The sequence below is a fragment of the Varanus komodoensis genome, unplaced genomic scaffold (assembly GCF_004798865.1).
Source record: "Varanus komodoensis strain SLA01 unplaced genomic scaffold, ASM479886v1 scaffold108, whole genome shotgun sequence".
Classification (NCBI taxonomy): domain Eukaryota; kingdom Metazoa; phylum Chordata; class Lepidosauria; order Squamata; family Varanidae; genus Varanus; species Varanus komodoensis.
Genome location: NW_025335307.1, coordinates 1048918 through 1069073, shown reverse-complemented (window position 1 = coordinate 1069073; position 20156 = coordinate 1048918). Strand labels below are relative to the sequence as shown.

The window sequence follows — 20156 nt, the reverse complement described above, 5'->3', positions numbered from 1 at the left end:
AGGGGGGCAGGGAGACAGAGCGGAGTGGGGAGGGGAAGTGGGGGGAGGGGGGCCCTCTGTTGGGGTTGCCGGGCAGAGCGCCCGACCTGATCCGGTCTCTACGTGTGAAAAGCACCTCAATGTTTGTATTGCACGATCCTCCTCTCCCGGAGAGGACTTCAGTTCCAGGATGTTTTGGGACACGGGGCACAGTGTGGGGAGCGTGCCTTGCATGGGGCAGGAAGAGGGGGGGGATTCTTCCCCCGGGAGCTCCCTGGGGGCGGAATGGCCGGAGCTGCGTGGGCGCGAATCCGACAGCAGCGCTGCGGGAGTCGAGCTGGAGGTACCTTTCCTGGAACAGCTATGTCTCCTTCTGTCCTGGGACGCGGTTTTTGGACAAGGCGCGATTCGAGGTAGGCACTCCTGGGCCTACCCAGGTGGGCTTGAGGCAATTCCTCCTGGTGATCCTTCTCCAGGAAAGAGCCTCCCCAGAGGGAAGAGGCAAACCTGGTGGCGGGCTTCCTGTCCATCCCCCCTACGGCGCCATCCTGGCTCATGGCGCCTTCCCAGGATGGTGCTGGCACGAACTCATGTGGAGGCGGCCCCGAGGAACCCCCGCTCGGATCCCTCCTCGGATCCGAGGCCAGGAGTGAGGCCAGCTGTGGCTCCATTGCATGGCCCACCTTCGGTGCCCAGAGCCATTCCACCCATCGCTGTTCGGGCGGCGTGGAATCGTTCTCCCTATATTGTGGGTCTTGCAAAGCTTCCCTTCCCGGGGTCATCCCCCCTGGCTGAGCTGCTGTGGGGCTGAAGTGGGAGGGGCTTGCGTGCCCCTCTGAAAGCCCAGTGGGGGTGGAGCAGGAACAGTCATCGGGGCCCGGGGGTGGCCTGGTTTCCACCTCTCTGTCCCCCAGGCAGCAGCAGTGGGGCACCAGTCCACACCCCTTCCTCCTGCTGCTGCTGCTTGGCATGGTGTCCTGCTGGGGGGCGGGGAACGAATGTCCGTGCCTGGTCCCTTTCCATGCGGTGTGGCCCAATCTCAGCAGGGCGCAGGAGGCAGGCCGTGAACTCCTCCCGCTGGTTTGCTTTCCTGAAGACAGTCCGGGTGCAGCCGCCAAGAGCATCCACACCCCACCCTGTTTTCCAGAGGGACCAAGCCAGGCATTCCCTGCACATCCCTGTTGGTTATGGGGAAGGGCCTCTGGCGGATGTGTCGGGTCCTTCTCTTGCCCAGATCAGGGAGGCCTCTGGGCGCCATTGCTCGGCTTGTGCGCTGCATTCCTGGAGCAGACCTGGGGCTGCATCTGCCTGGCCCCCCATTGCACCCCCATGCCCGATTTCCAGGGGCTTCCCATGGGCACAGTGGTAGACTGCCCAGGGGATGAACTGCCTCCCCGTGGCTTGTCCTTTGCCCTCCACGGATCCTGCCACGGATATCGCTGGGGAGGGCAATGGTGGACGCGCCCCCTGCTGGCAGAAGTAGCAGATGTTTAACGTTCATTGTGGCTTGTGTGCCCTTCCAGGATGTTCCCACTGTGCCTCTCCAAGGGCTGCTGGGTGAACAGTGGACCCCTGGGAACTGCACATATGGTAGGCATGCCCTGAGTGGAGCAGGCTGGACCCAGGGGTCAGACTAGATGGTCTGGATGCCCCTTCCGACTCACTCTGTTTCTTCCTATGTGGCTCTGGTACCATTTGGCTCATCCCATGGATTGCTTTGTCCATTCAGTTCCAAACCTGGTCTCTCAGGAAGCCAAAATGCTGAGGGGCTGGGTATCTCTGCAGTCTCAACACCAGCTCACGCAAGTCCAGCTCCGCATGAGCACCACGAATCAGACGGAGTGGCAGGTGGCTCTTGCGTGTCTAATGTCCCTGTTCCTTAAGGATTTATGCTAAGTAGAAACCTCATAAAATGTCCATAAACAAAGTCTAAATTCCTGGTTGGTGCGGCAGCAGGAAAGGGCTGGCACTCCAGGGGCTGAAGGAGAGGCAGCTGCATCCTGGGGATTTTCTAGTGGGATCGGCTGTCCCCTCCTGGCAACATTTCTGCCTTGCCTTTGTCCCCATGCAGGTGTGTTGCAGGAGAGGGAGGTCCGTGAGCATCTGTCGGCCTTTCGGCCTTTTCAGAAGAACGAGGGACTTTCCAAGCCTGCAGGGAACGGAGGAAGCATGACACTGACCAGGTAAAGAAAGAGGGGAAAGCAAACACCAAGCAGGGGGAAGGGTTTACTGTGGGTTAAAAGTGACCAGTTCTCCTATATTTCTTGACTAGATCCATCTAATGAGGAAAAGTTAAACAGGAAAGCAGTAGGGATTAAAGCCACAGGGGAAGAAAACCCAGTGAAAAGATACCAGTGAAAAGAGATGCTTGGCAAGTGGAAGTCCTTCCCCAAAGAAGACCCAAATGCCTCCAAGCTGGAGGTTCAAACAAAGCCAACTGAATATAAGCATGGACCTTCCAACACCTAGCAGAGAAAGGGTCCATTGTGGGGTGAAAGTGGACAATTCTCCTGTCCCTGTTGAGAATCATAGTAATCTGGTGCCAGGGAAGAAGTCCCACTGGCGAGAAGCCATAGGAATCGATAGCTTACATTCCCCTCCATTGTGCAAAGTGGAGTCAAGTTCAGGGAGACCTGGAGAGCTTCCAGCCAGGCTGTATCTCTGCCTCCAAGCTGGAGGTTCAAACAAAGCCTGACTAAATATGAGCCTGGACCTGCTGCTCCCTGCAAAGGCAACTTATCTCCAGGAATTTTAGGAAGGTTACCTGGACCCTCTGAGCTGGAGCTGAAGGAGGCCAAAGGCCTTGTATGGATGGATCTTCCTTTGCTACACTGACTGCTGACAGGTGGGCATTTCCTGCTTTTGGACCAGCCACCTCTGCCCTCCCTCACAGCTCTCAAAGCCACGCAGGACATTTCTCAGGACAACCCCATAAGCGGGTCATCAGTGTACATACCATCCCCAAGGAAGCTGCTTTTTGGAGGGGCATTCAGAGAGGTAAAGGGATCATGTTGGAGGTACAGAAATGAAAATGCTACATTTGCCTTGTACACAAATGAGTGCATCCCTTTCAGCCATGTGTTTCAGGGAGATGTGCAATCTCATGAACCTTCACAGAATGCACACTGGTGACCGGCCTTTTAAATGCACAGAATGCGGGAAAAGGTTCAATTGCAGTGGAGGTCTTATGAGACATCAAAGAATCCACACTGGAGAGAGGCCTTATACATGTGTGGAATGTGGAAAAAGTTTGGCTGATAGTGGAGCTTGTGCAAGGCATCAAAGAATTCACAGTGCAGTGAGGCCATTTACATGCATGGAATGTGTAAAGAGCTTCAGTAAGAGTGGAAAACTTTCTGTACATCAAAGAACCCACACTGGGGGAAAGGCACATAAATGCATGCAGTGTGGCGAGAGTTTCTGTCGGAGTAAACTTCTTAGGAATCATCAAAGAACCCACTCTGGATAGACGCTATACAGATGAATGGAATGTGGAAAGAGTTTCACTGACCGTGGAGGTCTTACGAAACATTAAATAATCCACACTGGGGAGAGGCCCTACAGAAGCATGGACTGTAGTAAGCGCTTCAACCAGAGAAGTCTCCTTGCAAACCATCAGAGATCACATACTGGTGAAAAGCCTTTTACATGCATGCAATCCGGAAGAAGCTGCCATTTCAGTGGCAGTCTTACAACCTGTCAACCAATCCACACAGGACAGAGGCCGTATAAGTGCATGGAATGTGGAAAGAACTTCAGAGCAGAATCTTCATCTTATCTTCATTATTGAAGGCATGGGAATTCAGGAGGAGTGTATGGCCCCAAAATGGGAAGTCTTGGAGGTGCCAGCCTTGATGATGCCTCTGGTTAGCAAGGGGGGCCACTGCTGTGCATGTGAAGAGAATTGGTGAAAGGGCTTACACAGAAGACGGACCTTCACAGAACAGGGACAGTGGTGCAAGGGGGCAAAGGGGATACCAGGAGGAGGCGGCATAATGGGCAAGGATCCTTTGCAAGGTGGTGGGACCCCTTAAGAGGGAGGGGGATCTGGTAACTGGTGTAAGGGAGCAGGAACAGATGTTAAATTATTATCTTGCTTCTGTGCTCTTCCCAAAGTAGTTTTGGGGAGATCGACCTGGGGGGGGGTTGATGAGGTTGGGGTCATGGAGGCCACATTGGGGTCACCCTCTGGAAGCCAAGGAGCTCCTCAAGGCTCTGGATGTCATAAAGGCACTGGGCCAAGATGGGCTACACTCAAGATTGTTCAGGAATAGCCAGGGGTGCTCTTGCATATGTTGTCCTACATTTTCGGGGCCTCGTGCAAAACAGGGGAAGGTCCAGAGGATTGGAGGTTGGCATCCATGGCTCCATTCTTCAAAAAAGGTAGCCAAGGGGATATGGGGAATTACAGGTCTGTTAGCCTCACATCCATTCTTAGAAAGACAATGGAGCCGAAGGGAACAATGGGAGGAGCTGGCGAGAAATGCAGTCCCTCCTACAGCATTGCCTGGGATCCCAAGCAAAAGTTGTTTCTCCCTCCCAGACTAGGCCCACCCCTCAGTCACCCCCAAGCACCACACTCCCTTTGCAGAGCCCTGTGCGGAAGAACGAGAGGTGGGGACGAGTCCCAGAGCGAGTGGGTCACAGAGGGGCTGGAGGAGGCTGGGCAGCCGGGGCCCCAAACCTGTCCAGCCCTCTGAAAACCATCCGAGCTGGGAGGGGCACAAGAGTGCAGGGGGAAGCTCAGCAGTTTCCGACCTGAGCTCCCTGGGAAACCCAGAATGGTCCCGCCTGGGCCTGCGGATTCCGTGGCTTGCATCGTCCCAGAAATGTGGAGCATTTCCTCTTTGGCTGGAGCACAGCAAGTGACTGACCTTGGGGAATCCCTAACCCAGGTGACTCGCATTTCCTGACCTCAGAAAGGAACCCAGGACCACACACACTGAGTTCCTTGAGAATCTGGGCTATGAATTCTGTCACAGTGTAGCATAGGTGGCACAACCTACAGTGGATTGGAGTGGGACCAATTCCTCTCAAACTCTTTGCCAGGTTCCTGGACACAGCACATGCTCCCTTCCAACGCCTGCCCAGGGCTGGTAATTTCCCTCCTCCAAATTTTTCACGGCTGCCAACATGTTTGCTCACCTGCATGCGTGCGCTGGGTCCCTGGGTGCCCACCCCTCGGATGCACTGCATCATCTGTTTATCTGAGCGCGCATGAGCCTGGAAGGGCAACATTTCACCTGGAATGTCCCTAGTGTGGAGAGCCCACAACCCCTGTAGGAAATGGGCTGCACTGCCGTGTTGCTCTGACAGTGACGACTCTTCTGATCTCTAGCCTGAACCTGGCTTGTTGCAACCTGAGCTGATGCTTCCATGACCTGTACTTTGGTACCAGTGAGAAGAGCTCTTGGCATTGCCCTTCGTGCCAGCCTTTGGGGTAACTGCAGGGTGCTATTCTGTCTCCCCATACTCTCTGAAGCTGGCTAAAGCGTGGGGGTCAGGCTAGATGACCCAGGGGACCCCTTCTGACTTGCTCTGTTCCTAGGTTTCAATGCTCTTCACCCTCTATGCATTCGTGTGGCTATTCCTCAGTATGGGATCTCGGTGTGCCATAAGGCTGCCCCTGTCGCTGAAGCTCTTTCCACACTCCATGCATCAGAACCACCCCTCTCCAACGTGGCTTCTTTGAACAACCCAGATGCAGGCTAGATATCTGAAAACGCTTCCTCACTTTCAGAGCAATTTGCAGTACAACTAGCTGCCTGGAGAGGTTGTGGGCTCTCCCATCTTAGAGACATACAGAGAAGAACTGGACAGCCATCAGAGGGGATGGTGCAACGTGGGGTCCTGCAGGAGCATGGGGCACACGGCTGTCATGGCCCCTTCCAGCTCCACTATCCTATGATTGGATGGAGGCCCACCTTACGCGGACCCTCCCATTGGAGGCTGCTGAGCTGCCGCCCTCCCACTCACTACAATGTCTCTTCAACATGAGGTGGGGATCTGCTTGGACCGGCCATTGGGCTATTTTGGGAGAAGAGATGTCCACAGCTTCTGTTTGGTGCAGAAATGTGGGGGTGCGTGTCCCTCTCTATCGAAGAAGTACCTCAGGATTCCTATTTGAGGTCTTTGTGAGCTGTCTCCCCATATATATGTACAGCACGGAACCGTGACTGGGCCTGCGGGCACCCAGTGAGGAGAGGGATGCTGCGAGACTGGGTCTCTCTGGTCTGTTCCCAACAGGGCAAACAGTACACGGCACACAAGGCTCTCAGCTCACTTATGGGGTGTCCTGAGCCATGCTCGGGCTGGCAGTGGGAGTTAGAAAATTTCAATAACTCCTTCTAAAAAACAAAAAAAAAATCTTATGTGGTGGACTTGTGACAAAGGGAAAAGTACTGGATTAAAATACATAAATGCTACAAAAACCCTTAGCTTTTAAACCTGAAGTTTTCTTATTAGGCATTATACCGGAAGATATTAACAAACAAGAAATGTATTTGACGTTACATGTAATCACTGTAGCGAGGATTGCATTTGCTCAACATTGGAAAAGTGAGGAATTACCCACCGACAAACTGATTCTAAGAAAGATTCTGGACTGTGCAGAAATGGATAGACTAACTTTATCACTGAAGGAGAAAGAAGATACTGACTTCTATCAAACTTGCAAACTTTTTTATTATTGGCTGGAGAAACGGGACTTTGCTTAGATTTCAAGATGTCTTTAAGTTGTTATAAATGTATTTAAGTTGTTATGGAATGTTAAAAAATATGTAGTAGGGGGCTGATCCAGTACATCCGATGTATTTGATGATTGATGTTTTTAGTAGTAGTTTAAAAATCTTTAAAGAAGAAAATTTCAATAACTATAGAGCCCAAAAAGCAATAAGTTTACACAGTGAGAATTGACAAAAGCGTGAGACAAACATGGAGACTTACTGACCATGTGGCGCATGGCACGCCAAATTTAAACATATCAAACCTGGAAATAGGTTTTATTTTATTTTTTATTTAAAGTGTTTGTCTTCTTCTTCTTCTTTTTTTTTTTTTTTTTTGCTGGTTGCTTGTGTTCTGATCCCAGTCTCCTGCATTCTTTTATTGAATAGGAAGATTTAGACTGGCAATGCAGCTCTTTCCACATTCCATACATCTATATGGCCTCAAAACAGTGCACATTCTTTGATGTCTTCTAAGACTTCCACTTTCATGGGAGGGATCTATGAAGGTTTGTACGACATCCACTTTCAGCAAACCCCTCTCCAGACTGCAAGCCTGCAACAGGCTTTTCACAGGTATCTGTACTATGATGCTTCATGGGATAATCACTGCAGTAACATCTTTTTCCACACTGTACACGTATCTATGCCCTCACCCCATTGTGCATTGTTTGATTTTTTTTTAAGATGTTGAAATCATCTGAAGATTTTTCCACATTTGATGCACTGATATGGCTTCTCCCCAGTGTGGGTTCTTTGCTGCTTTCTAAGACTTCCATTTTTAGTACAGCTCGTTCCACATTCAGTGCATTTAAAGGGCTTCTCCACAGTGTGCATTCTTTGATGGTTTCTAAGATGACCATGCCAGCTGAAGCTCTTTGCACATGCCATGCATCTATATGCCCTCTCCCCAGTGTGGATTGTTTCATGCTTTCTAAGAGATGGACTCCGGATGAAGCTCTTTCCACATTCCATTCAAGCATATGGCCTCTACCCAGTGTGAGCTCTTTGATGCTAAATAAGAGGATGACTCCAGCTGAAGCTCTTTCAAAGTAGAGTGCATTTAAATAGATGCTACCCAGTGAGCATTCCTTGATGTCTTCTAAGACTTCCACTTTGGGAAAAGCTCTCTCCACATTCCAAGCATCTATATGGCCTCAGCCCAGCGTGGGTTGTTTGATGTCTCCTAAGAGAGTGACTATGGCTGACGCTCTTTCCACATTCTATGCAGTTAAAAGGGCTTCTCCCCAGTGTGTGTAGTTCGATGCTTACTAAGAGAATTACCGCGGCTGAAGCTCTTTCCACATTGGAAGCATCTATATGGCTTCTCCCCAGTATGGGTTCTTTGATGCCTTGTAAGGGTTGCATTTAGTTTGAAGCTCTTCCCACATTCCATGCATGTATAGGGCCTCTTCATAGTGTGGGTTATTTGATGGCATTGAAGATGACTGCTCTGGATGAAGCTCTTTCCACATTCCATGCAGGTATACAGCCTCTCCCCAGTGTGGGTTCTTTGATGTCTCCCAAGAGAGTGACTCTGGCTGAAGCTCTTTCCACATTCTGTGCATTTAAAGGGCTTCTCTCCGGCATGGATTCTATGATGCATTCTAAGATGAACACTTTGGCTGAAGTTCTTTCCACATTCCATGCAGGTATAGGGTCTCTCCTCAGTGTGCGTTCCCTGATGTCTTCTAAGGCTTCCACTTTGGGTAAAGCTCTTTCCACATTCCAAGCATCTATATGGCCTCAGCCCAGTGTGGGTTTTTTGATGACTCCTAAGAGAGTGACTCTGGCTGAAGTTCTTCCCACATTCCAGGCATGTATAGGGCCTCTCCCTAGTGTGGGTTATTTGATGGCATTGAAGATGACTGCTCAGGATGAAGCTCTTTCCACATTCCATGCAGGTATATGGCCTCTCCCCAGTGTGGGTTCTTTGATGTCTTCTAAGATTTCCATTTTCGGTAAAGCTTTTTCCACATTCCATGCATGTATAGGGCCTCTCTCCAGTGTGGGTTCTTTGATGTATTCTAAGGCTTCCACTTTCGGTAAAGCTCTTTCCACATTCCATGCATGTATAGGGCTGCTCTCCAGTGTGGGTTCTTTCATGTGTTCTAAGTAGTCCACTTTGATTGAAGCTCTTTCCACACTCTAAGCATTTAAAAGGCTTTTCACCAGTGTGAATTCTTTGATGCCTTTTAAGCTGTCCGTTTTGATTGAAGCTTTTCCCACATTGCATGCATGTATAGGGCCTCTCCCCAGTGTGGATGCTTTGATGTTTTGTAAGATGTTTACAGTTCCTGAAGCTCTTTCCACATTCCGTGCATATATATGACTTCTCCCTAGTAATGGTAACTTGATGTTTAATAAGACTTCCACCAGCACTGCAGCTCTGCCTACTTTCCATCATTTTTTATAGCTTCCTAAAAGTGTGGGATCCCTGAGGCTCACTAAGACTTGTACTTCTCTATTGCCCTGTCTACATGGAAGCTTCTACAGTATTCTACACATTTCATTTGTCTCTGGGTTTTCTACCTGTAGTTCATTTGGTTCATCTGACTTTTGGTAAGTTGTCACACCCTAGCCCCTTCCCCTTCTTTTGCAACCTTCTGGAATTAAGGGTTATGGTTTCCCGGTCCGTGAGAAATGCAGAAGTGTTTCCTCAGGATCCACACTTGGTTTCACATTTCCTTTTTGATCCTATTTGATTTGGAACTGTCTCTTTTCTCAGTTAGTGCTCACTTGTTTCTCATTGGTGGACCCATGGAACTGTATCCTTTCCATTGTCTTGACATTCACCTGTTCGAGAAGTAACAGAAAATGAAAATTCTTTTTTTTTTAATGTTTTTAAGTTGTCATAAATGGATATGTATATGATTACAGAATTTTAAAAGATATGTAGTAAGAGCTGACCCAGTAGGTCTGAAGTATATGATGACTGATGATTTTAGTATTAGTTTAAAACTTTAATAAACTTCTTTAAAAAAATGAAAATTCTGATAGGAGTTCATGGCTGAAAGGGATGAACCAATTTGAGCTCAAGGCAAAGTCGGCATTTTCCTCTCAACATCTCCAACATAATCTCTTTTCCTCTTTCAATGTCCCAGGGAAAAACAGCTTTCTCAAGGACTACATTGACACATAAGTCAAACCCCAACACATTCACTGACATATAACTGAGCTCAGTTCCCCCAAGGAGTTTGGCAGTGAGAAGCAAAACCAATTTCCAGGGTTGTGACATGCACAGAGAGCATTCAGAGCAAACGACCTCAGAGGGAGCAGGTTCCATCAATCTCATGCAACCTCTCTCTGGCTGACTTGTGCTCCATCTGGGTCAAGGGCTGGATAGGAAGCCTGGTGACCCACTGACGGGGTCGTCCCAAGGAATGATCTGGGGTGCGGTGGAAGCTGTGAGGGAGGGGAGAGGGGGCTGGCTAAAAAAGGGGACAAAACACACGCCTGTCAGCTGCCAGAGCTGCAAAGGAAGAGTCTTCCAGAAGCAGGTCAAGGCATTTATTTGGTCTCTGTGTTTGATCCCCCAGCTTGGAGGCAGAGATATTGCCTGGTCAGATGCAGTTCGGGCCTCCCTCACCTGTCTCTACTTTCACAATGGAATAAATGTAAGCTATCCCAGGATTCTTATGGCTTTGTCCCATTGGGAGTCCTATTATGCCATGAAAGATGATGGCTCATGCTGAAGATCTTCTCTCATTCCAGGCATTTTTGGCATCTTCAGCATTTGGCATCTCTCACTTAGAGAAAGACTAATACCTACTGATTTCCTGGAATATAATCTCCAAAATGACAGAATGGTCTCAGTTAGAATCCAAGGCAAACCATTCAACATCACAGTAGTCCAAGTCTATGCCCTAAGCACTGGTGCTGAAGAGGCTGAAGTTGACCGGTGCTGTGAGGGTCTATGACACCTTCTAGAATTAACACCAAAAAAATGATGTCCTTATCATCATGGGGGGTTGGAATGTGAAAGGAGGAAGCCAAAAGATAAATGGAATAACATGCAAGTTTGGCCATGGAGTACAAAATGAAGCAGGGCACAGGCTGGTAGACTTTTCTCAAGAGAATATGATGGTTACAGCAAACATTCTTTTCCAAAAACCCAAGACAGCCAACACAGAAATCAGACTGACTATGTGCTCTGCGGCCAAAGATGGAGCAGCTCTATATAGTCAGTAAAAACTAGACCAGGAGCTGACTGTGGCTCAGATCATGAGCTTCTGGTTGCAAAATTTAGGCTTAAGTTGAAGAAAGTAGGGAAAAGCACTAGGCCACTCAGGTATTCTTTAAATTATATCCGTGGTGAATATACAGTAGAGATGACAAATAGATCTAAGGAATTAGATCTCATAGACAGAGTGCCTGAAGAACTATGGATGGAGGTTCGCAACATTGTACAAGAGGCAGCAACTAAAACCATCCCAAAGAAAAAGAATTGCAAGAGAGCAAAATGGCTGTCTGAGGAAACTGTACAAATAGCTGAGGAAAGAAGGGAAGGGAAAGACAAGGGCGAAAAGGAAAGATACATCGAATTGAATGCAGAATTCCAGAGAATAGCTAGATGAGATAAGAATACATTCTTAAATGAACAGTGCAAAGAAATAGAAGAAAGCAATAGAATAGGGAGGACAAGAGATCTCTTCATGAAAATTGGAGATATGAAGGGATAATTTCATTCAAAAATGGGCATGATAAAGGACCAAAATGGCAGGGAACTAACAGAGACAGAAGAGAGTAAGAAGAGGTGGCAAAATTACACAGAAGAACTATACAAGAAAGAGGTTAACATCCCTGATAATCACAATGGGGTGGTCACTGACCTCGAGCCAGACATCCTGGAATGTGAAGCCAAATGGGCCTAAGGAAGTTTGAGCAACAACAAAGCTAGTGGAGGTGACAGTATTCCAGTTGAGCTATTCATAATCCAAAAAGACAATGCAGTAAAAGTGCTACACTCAATATCCCAGCAATCTTGGAAAACTCAACACTGGCCACAGGATAGGAAAAGGTCAGTTTAGATTCCAATTCCAAAGTAGAGCAATGCCAAAGAATGCTCAAACTACCACATCATTGCACTCATTTCACATGCTAGCAAAGCTATGCTCGAAATCCTACAAGTTAGGCTCCAACAGAATGCGGACAGAGAACTACCAGAAGTACAGGCAGGATTTCAAAGAGGGAGAGGAACTAGAGATCAAATTGCCAACATACGCTGGATCATGGAGAAAGCTAGGGCATTCCTGAAAAAATCTACTTTTGCTTCATTGACTATACTAAAACATTTAATTGTTTGGATCACAACCAAATATGGCAAGTTCTTAAAGAGATGGGAGTACCAGACCATCTTATTTGCATCTTGAGAAACATATAGGTGGGTCAAGAAGCAACAGTGAGAACTGGACACGGAACCACTGATTAGTTCAAAATTGAGAAAGGAGTTCGGCAAGGCTGTATACTGCTGCCCTGCCTATTTAACTTATATGCAGAGCACATCATGAGAAAGGCGGGGCTAGATGAATCACCAGTTGGAATTAAGATTGACTGGAGAAATATCAACAACCTCAGATTGGCAGATGATAATACTCTATGGCAGTAAGTGAAGAGGAACTAAAGAGCCTCTTGATGCGGGAGAAGGATGAGAGCACAAAAGTTGGCTTGAAACTCAACATTAAGAAAATTAAGATCACGTCATCTGGTCCTCCTACTTCCTAGATGGGGAACAAATGGAGGTAGTGACAGATTTTATTTTCCTGGCCTCCAAGATCACCGCAGATGGGTACTACAGCCAAGAAATTAAAAGATGCTTGCTCTTGGAGAGGAAAGCTATGGCAATTCTAGACAGCATGGTAAAAAGCAGAGATATCACCCTGCCGACAAAAGTGCATATGGTCAAGGCTATGGTTTTCCCAGTAACAATGTATGGCTGTGAAAGCTGGACCATAAGGAAGGCTGAGCACCAAAGAATTTAGACCTTTTAACTGTGGTGCTGGAGGAGTCTCCTCCGAGTCCCTTCGACTGTAAGGTGATCAAATCATTCAGTCCTAGAGAAGATGAACCCTGACTGCTCTTTAGAAGGCCACATCGTGAATATAAAACTCAAGAACTTTGGCCACCTAATTAGAAGGAAGGACTTACTGGAGAAGACCCTAATGCTGGGAACAATTGACGGCAGAGGAAGAAGGGGACAGCAGGGAATGAGGTGCCTGGATGGAGTCGCTTAAACAGTTGGTCTGAGCTTAAGTGGACTCAAGGGGATGGTGCAGGACAGGAAGGCCTGGAGGAATGTTTTCCATGGGGTCACGATGGGTCAGATATGACTTTGTGACTAACAACAACAGCAACTGATTTCCTGATAAACATTCCTTTGGTTAGATTATTAATCAACTCAAGGGATATCTAAGAATTGTCCACTTTTAGGCAACAATGAACCCATTCCCCGGCCTGCTGTTTCCTTTTCCCTTTCCCTTTCCCTTTATCTGGGTTGTGTCATGGTTCCTCTTTTCCCTGCGGTTCCTGGTTTCTCTTTTTCCTGCCGGCTTTTACAGTCTCTCTCCCCACCTCGCGCTCCCTCGTGCTGCTGAAAAGAGCGACAGATGCTCAGGGATCTCCCTCTCCTGCAAACCACCTGCATAAGAACAAAGGCAAGGCAGAAATGTTGCCAGGAGGGGGCAGCCAATCCCACTGGAAAATCCTCAGAATCCAGCTGCCTCTGCTTCAGCCCCTGGAGTGCCACCCCTTTCCCACTGCATGGGGGCTCTGGAGAGTCCTTTTCCGTTGCCTGCGTGTACCTGGGATTTCTGCCTGGATTTATGGAGATTTCGCCAGGTGGTGCACCATGTCCTGGAAGGAAGCAGAAGTAACGCCAATGTGCGTTCTCCTCAGAGTAAATTTGGAGGGAAGGCAGGAGTGAAAGACCAGCATCCTCCCTCCACTTGGAACGGCACCCATGGGAAGGCCCATGCCCCGCTCATGGGTTTCCTCCCTCCTGGGAGACCCTCTGGGGTGGCCATCTTGTCTAAACCAAAGTGAGAGAGCAAGCCCTGGGGTGAGCCAAGCGAGGCCAGAGGCAGTTGGGACGAGGCTGGCAGCCTCCCCGGGCAGCTCCCATGGGTGCTGGTGCAGTGCAAATGTGAGGGGCCCTTCCTCAAATCTCCAGAGAGATGTGCAGGGAGGGGGAGGCATCGCCCCTCTGCAGAAGGGGATGCAGAGCGGATGCCTCCGCCTTGCTGGATTGAGGCCGAGTGAAATGGCGGGCTCTCAGCCTTCCTTCTGGGCCTTCCCGGATCCCCAACACCACTGCAACGGGGGGGGGGGGTTCCATTTGCTCCTCTCCCTTCCAACCCACAAACCCCAGAACCCTGAGCTGATCCCCCATTGTGTGACAGGGATGCACCGGGGCTCCTTGTACAGTGGCACCAGGAAGCGCGGACCCAGATCGGGGCCCCACTGGTCAGCCTGCTGGTGCGGGGTGAGGAGAAAGGTGGAAACCAGGCCACCTCCTGGCCCCGCCTGTTGTCCTGTTCCCCCGCCGCCGGCCTTCAGGGGGGCACACAAGCCCCTCCCGCTTCTTCTCCACAATAACTTAGCCGGGGGGGGGGGGTGAGAGGCGGGCGGCTTGCACGACCCACAATCCAGGAAGTTTCCAGGACGCCTGGGGAGATTGGGACTCGAACTCCGCACCCGCCGCCGTGCCAGGCGAGGAACGGCCAGCCCGGCCTCTCCCGGCTCGGTCCGACGTAGCGCACTGGTCCCACCCGCGCGCACGGGGGGCGCCGCCATCCCGCCCCGAGGCCCCGGAGCCGGCAAGGAGCTCCGTAGGGGCAGAAGCGCCCCCTCCTCCTCCCGCGCTGCCTCGCCCCCCTCCCCGCACCCGGCCATTGCCCCAGGAAATCCCGGGACGCGAGCCCTGCCCGGAGCAATGCACGCCCTGCCACGCCTCGCGCGGGGGGCCGGGATCGGAGGGGCGCTCTGCCGCCGCAACGCCGGGAGAGGGGGGCTCTCCGCTCTCCCCCTGCCCAACCCCCTCCACGCTCGCCCTCCCCCCCCCCGCCTTTCCTCTCTCGTCTACCTTCCCGTCGCGCATTCGTTTCTCTAAGCCGGGGGCCTCCCCGAGACCTCTCCCACCGCTCTGCCGCGTCGCCGGACACTACTGGGCCGGAGCGGAAACGAATCAAGCCCCCTGCTGCCCGCCCACCGGAACAGCTTCCCTGGCGAGGATCGCAAAAGCCGGATTCCGGAGTTGCTGCTCGCTGCTCCGCATTTCTCCGCGCAGTGCAAGGGGGTCTCTCAGACTTGAATGGAATCTCGGAGCGCATCCGCCTCCAACAAGTGCCCCATTAAATCATGGGGGGGGGGGGAGCTTCGTTTCTTTCCACATGGTACCAAAAGGGGGATCGAGAGGAACCTAGAATGGGTCTCAAGAGGGTAACTCGCTGCTTCAAAACTGCTGTATAATCCCTGCCGAATTCAGAGTTTGTCAAGAAATACCTGGTCAGAGAGCTTTCTGCCTTGAGCCAATCCGAAGGACGCGAGTTGCTTCCTCGGGTTCAAACCCTTCCCACTTGCGGGATGCAGAAGCTGAGATTCTGATTTCATAAATGCTTTCTCCATTTCCATGTGTAAACAGACCTGGAGATTGGAAATGTCAATGCACTGCAGTTGGAAATATTGTCATCGATTTTTCATTTGTAAGTCCGGTTGCTTTGTATTCCTTGTTCTGTATATGCTGACCTCAGATTTTCATTGTAATGTCTGGATTCTGCCATCAATTGTTCTGAGCCAGTGCCCGTGAGTAGGAGATCATAAAATGCTCTGTACATGTTCTGAAAACTTGTACTTGAGTTTGCCTCTACCTGGTCATATATTTCCGTTCGCGACTGCTGGTACTGGGGCCCCGATCCATCAAGCAGCAGAGGTTGAAACGGTTGATCTTTCCCACGGACCGAGAGTGTATTTCCTCGCAAATTGAAAACCGACATTCTGCCAGCTTGAGGGTCCCCGAAAATAAGTGGGGTGCTCTAACGCCCCAGGGATCCCTCCTCTACACCCTTCCCCTCTTTAGCAAGGCCAGCAGCACGGCATCTGCCATCCCCGCCGCTCCGCCTCTCCCTCGTCTTCCCATGACCGAATTTCCCCAGCGCCTTTCCATCCCCGGACCTGCTGCCGCCTCTTCCGCTCTCCCTGCGCGGGGGGAGCGCTGGCCCGTTTCCGCCTCGTCCTCCCCGGCGCCGCCACTCAACGCGCCCCCCCCTTCAGCCCCTTCCCCTCCGTCCCCGCTCGCGATCTCTCTCCAGCGTCCCCTTCGGAGATCCTGCGCGTGGGCCGCGGCAGGAGTGCCTGGTCCCATCTGCGCCCTCCCCCGATGCGTACTGATTTGGGGGTGGGGCTGGACGCATCCACGGGGAAGGAGCTACCAGAGGAGACGAGTCTCGCCGGCCAAAGCGCCTACTTCCCGGCTTAGCAAATGTCGCTGAGGATCTGGGGGGGTGGGGGGGGGGGGGGGAAGGTGCTCTCCAAGCGTCTTGCCAGGGGGCCGTGCGGGCTGGCCTTTCCCATCCTCTTCGGACTGGCATCGGGGCGCTCTTGGACTCCCAGGCCCAGGTGGGTCCCTTCCCCCTCAGAGGCTCCCCGAATATTTCTCCGGATCCCGTTTTGGCACCCTCGATTTTGTGGCTCGGTTCATGCGGGCGATGCGCCCCGATCTTCCTTGCGATTTAGGGAGGCCTCTCCGTACACCACCAGGGAGAATGTAGCGCATCCAGACGTGCAGGATCCGGCTTTTCGTGGTTCCCAGCAGCGAGACGCGCCTGGGAAGGGGGGGGGGGAAGGGGGGGGAAAAGGTGTAGGGGAATCGGGGGCGAAGGAGGCCGAGCTTGGAAGGGTGTTGGTGGAGCGGAAGGACAGGGAAGGGTCCCCACCTTCCGCTTTGCGTCACAGCGGGGAGAGCGCCGCAGTCCGATCCAGTCTCTAGACTTGAGTGCCGGGATATTCTGGGTCACGGTGCGGGGAGCGAGTCCTGCGTGGGGCTGGAGCAGGGAGCTCCTTCCCCTCAGGAGCTCCTGGCGGAGTCTGGGGCGGTGGGGCAGGATGGGGTTCTCAGCGTAGGTGCGGATTGTGATTCTACAATTCCAGAAGTTGTTCAGAGAACACAACCAGTCTGGGAAAACTATTAAGGGTTACTGTAAGATATAACAGTCTCATAAGATAAACGGATCTCAAGGGTATAAATGTTAAATTACTTTAATTAGTTCTCATATTAAAATTGTGCAGGTCCCCAGAACTTGCTGGCTCAGATCCTTCCATCTAGTTTAAAGATGATTAGAGGCAGAATAATTTCTCCACATGGGTTTCCTCTGCCGTCACTCAGGGATTTCAAAAGATGTTTGTAGCCCAATGGTGCCCGTTCTCCCAATTCCTAAAGCAGACGAAGGGCATCCAGGGATGGAGTCGGAGTCCTTGGACTTAGGGGAGACATTCCAAGCCACACGACTCTGGAACCAGCCCAGAGAGAAACCTGGGAGATGAAACGTGGCTCCCCGTTTCTTCTGTGTTTGTGATTTCTCTGCCATGTGAGCTTCAGTGTTTCCTGAGACGCCACCCCCCCCCCCGCCCCGTTTCCCCATAATTTGGTTGGTGGGGAGTGTATGGATGAGACCAGACAGCTGACAGCCAACTTGGACTTTCTAAACTCGGTCAGGTTCCCACAGAAGCCCTTCTGGGAGCTATTTGGCTGGAGAGCGGGGTAGAAACGCGAGAAAAGAGTGAATTAGATATAAAGAAGCAACTTCTATAAGCTTTCGTATCTTCACTCCGAGAAGAGATACTCTCATCTGGCACTTGCTCTCCCCGGAAATTCAAGCGACATGGCCTTGATGGGGCCAGACCTCCTACCATGGCTCTGACCATTATGAACACCCCCCCCACACACACACACACACATAAACACACTTAAATTTCTCCCCTAACCACATTGTGGGCCCCATTCCCCCACTGGGCCCCGTTCTGAGATCCTCTGGAGCCCCTTTTTTGCGCACAGAAACTATGGCACCCCGGATTTTGGGGCTCACTTGATGGAGGCGGATGCGCCGAGTGTTTTGAGTGCGGTTCGGATGTCCGCGCCGCACAGAACTATTGAAATGCGACGCATCCAGCGGCGATTCGCGATCCGGCTTTTCCGGCCCTCCCGCGGGAAGCAGTTCCGGAGTGGGCGGGCAGCAGGGTCTCGCGTCGCTTCCGCTCCGGGTCTGGAGTGCGCGAGGGGAGCGCGGCGCTGCCTGGAGGGGCGGGAGAGGCGCGGGGGGAGCCCCGCGGACGCCCCGGCCTGGTGGTCCCGGCAGCGAGACGGGCTCGGAGAAAGTCAAGGTATGCTCGTGGAGGGGAGGGGGCGGAGGGGAGCCCGGGGAGAAGGAGGGGAGCACGGGAGGCGAAGCAGGGGGAGATCCCCCCCCCCCCTTGGCGTTGCGAGTGCGATCGGGAGACGAGCTGTACTTTCCTTGCTGGAACAGCTGCGTTTCCTCCTGTGCCGGTGCCGCGCAAGACGGGGCCGCGGTTGGGGACGCGGCGTCATTCCGGACAGGCTCTGCTGGGCTTCCCCAGGTGGGGCCCGTGGAGGCGCCCGCTGGAGCTGCTGCTCCGGGAAAGAGTCTCCGGAGGGAAGGGGCCGCCGTGGCGGCCGGCTTTGTGTCCACCCCCCTACAGCGCCATCCTGGCTCATGGCGCCTTCCCAAGATGGTGCCGGCATGAGCTCCTGTGGAGGCGGCCCCAAGGGACCTCCGCTCGGATCCCTCCTCGGAGCCGAAGCCAGGAGTGAGGCCAGCCGCGCCTCCGTTGCAAGGCCGCCTTCGGTGCCGGGAGCGATTCCCAGCGTTGCCGCTCGGCATGGATGGGTTCTTCCTGCATTGTGGGTCTCGGAAAGCTTCCCTTCCCGGGCCACCCACCCTCGCCGAGCTGCTGTGGAGCTGAAGCGGGAGGGGCGTGCGTGCCCCTCTGAATGCGCGGCGGGGGTGGAGCAGGAACAGCCATTGGGGCCCCGGGGTGGCCCGGTTTCCACCTCTCTGACTCCTTCCAGGCAGCAGCAGTGGGGCACCGATCCACACCCCTGCCTCCTGGTGCTGGGGTGCCCCACTGCTGCCTGACAGGCTGCCATGCTGGGGGGGCAGGGCCTGGTCCCTTTCCATGGGATGTGGCCAGATCTCAACAGGGCCCAGGGGGCAGGCCCTGAACTCCTCCCGCTGGTTTACTCCCCTGCAGACCTTCCGAGGGCAGCCATGAAGAGCGGTCCACACCCCATCCCATTTTCCAAAGGGACCAATCCAGGCCCTGCCTGCACATCTCTCTAGTTTTCAGGGGAAGGGGCTCTGGCGTGTGTGTTGGGACCTTCTCTTGCCCAGATCAGGGAGGCCTCTGGGCGGCGTTGCTCAGCTCATGTGCCACCTTCCTGGGGCAGACAAGGTGGCTGCATCCACCCAGTCCGCCATTGCACCCCCTGCCAGATTTCCACGGGTTCGGGTGGGAGCAGCTGTGGGCTGCCAGACAGACGAACTGGCCCCCTGTGGCTTGTCCCCCCTCCACTGCCCCTGCCACGGATATCGTGGGGAGGGGCAACTGTGGAAGCTCCCCCTCCCCTCCACTGGCTGGACAAACAGGTGTTCCACACACAGTGTGGCTTGTATGCCCTTCCAGGATATTTCCACCATGCCTCTGCAAGGGCTGCTGGGTGAAGAGTGGACCCCTGGGAGCTGCCTTGCGGGATGGCCGGTTCCGGCGCACATGGTAGGCATGCCATGAGGGGAGCCGACTGGAGACGGGGGTCAGACTAGAAGGCCTTGGAGCCCCTTCTGACTCACTCTGTTTCTGTGTCTCTTCCCATGTGGCCCTGGCACCATTTGGCTCATCCCAGGGATTGCTCTCTCCATTCAGTTCCAAGCCGGGTCTCGCAGGAAGCCCGAAAGCTGAGGGACTGGCCCTGGAACATGCCTGGGAAGCCCACGGAGGGCTGTCTCTGCAGATTCAGCTCCAGCTTATGCAAGTCCAGCTCCCCATGAGCACCATCAACCAGACGGAGAGTGGCAGGGTGCTCTTGCGCGTCTTAACGTTCCTGTTTCTTAAGGTTTTATGCTAAGTACAAAGCTCATAAAATGCCCATAAATCAAAGTCTAAATCCCAGGTACGTGGAGCAGCGCGCAGGCAGTGGGAAAGGGATGGCACTCCAGTGACCCAAGCAGAGGCAGCTGCATTCTGGGGATTTTCCAGTGGGATTGGCTGCCCCCTCCTGTCCTCATTTCTGCCTTGCCTTTGTCCCCATGCGGGTGGTTTGCAGGAGAGGGAGATCCGTGAGCATCTGTCGGCCTTTTCGGCAGAACCAGGGACCGTGAGGTGCTGAACACAGAGAGACTTTCCTGCAGGGAATGGAGGAAGCGTGACATAGACCAGGTAAAGAAAGAG

The 20156-nt window shown here is 52.5% G+C and overlaps 1 protein-coding gene and 1 pseudogene across 4 annotated transcripts in view; one reads left to right on the top strand and one right to left on the bottom strand.

Annotated features, from left to right (window-relative positions):
* LOC123018033 (oocyte zinc finger protein XlCOF6-like) overlaps nucleotides 1–15945 on the bottom strand; it is a 31919-nt gene extending 15974 nt beyond the window's left edge. Inside the window, exons 1-2 of one of the 4 annotated variants that reach the window (XM_044419766.1) lie at nucleotides 15201–15945; nucleotides 6794–9497 (exon numbers count right to left, since the gene is read on the bottom strand). In XM_044419766.1, coding sequence (XP_044275701.1) covers nucleotides 7933–9108 — 1176 coding nt within the window. In that variant the 5' untranslated portion in view covers nucleotides 9109–9497; nucleotides 15201–15945 and the 3' untranslated portion in view covers nucleotides 6794–7932. Of the gene's footprint in view, nucleotides 1–6793; nucleotides 10023–14781; nucleotides 14881–15200 lie in introns of those variants that run through there. The other 3 variants (XM_044419767.1, XM_044419769.1, XM_044419768.1) reach the window with 3 other exon arrangements.
* A 1996-nt stretch (nucleotides 15946–17941) lies between these two features.
* The window catches only part of LOC123018046, a 40236-nt pseudogene continuing 38021 nt past the window's right edge, over nucleotides 17942–20156 (top strand).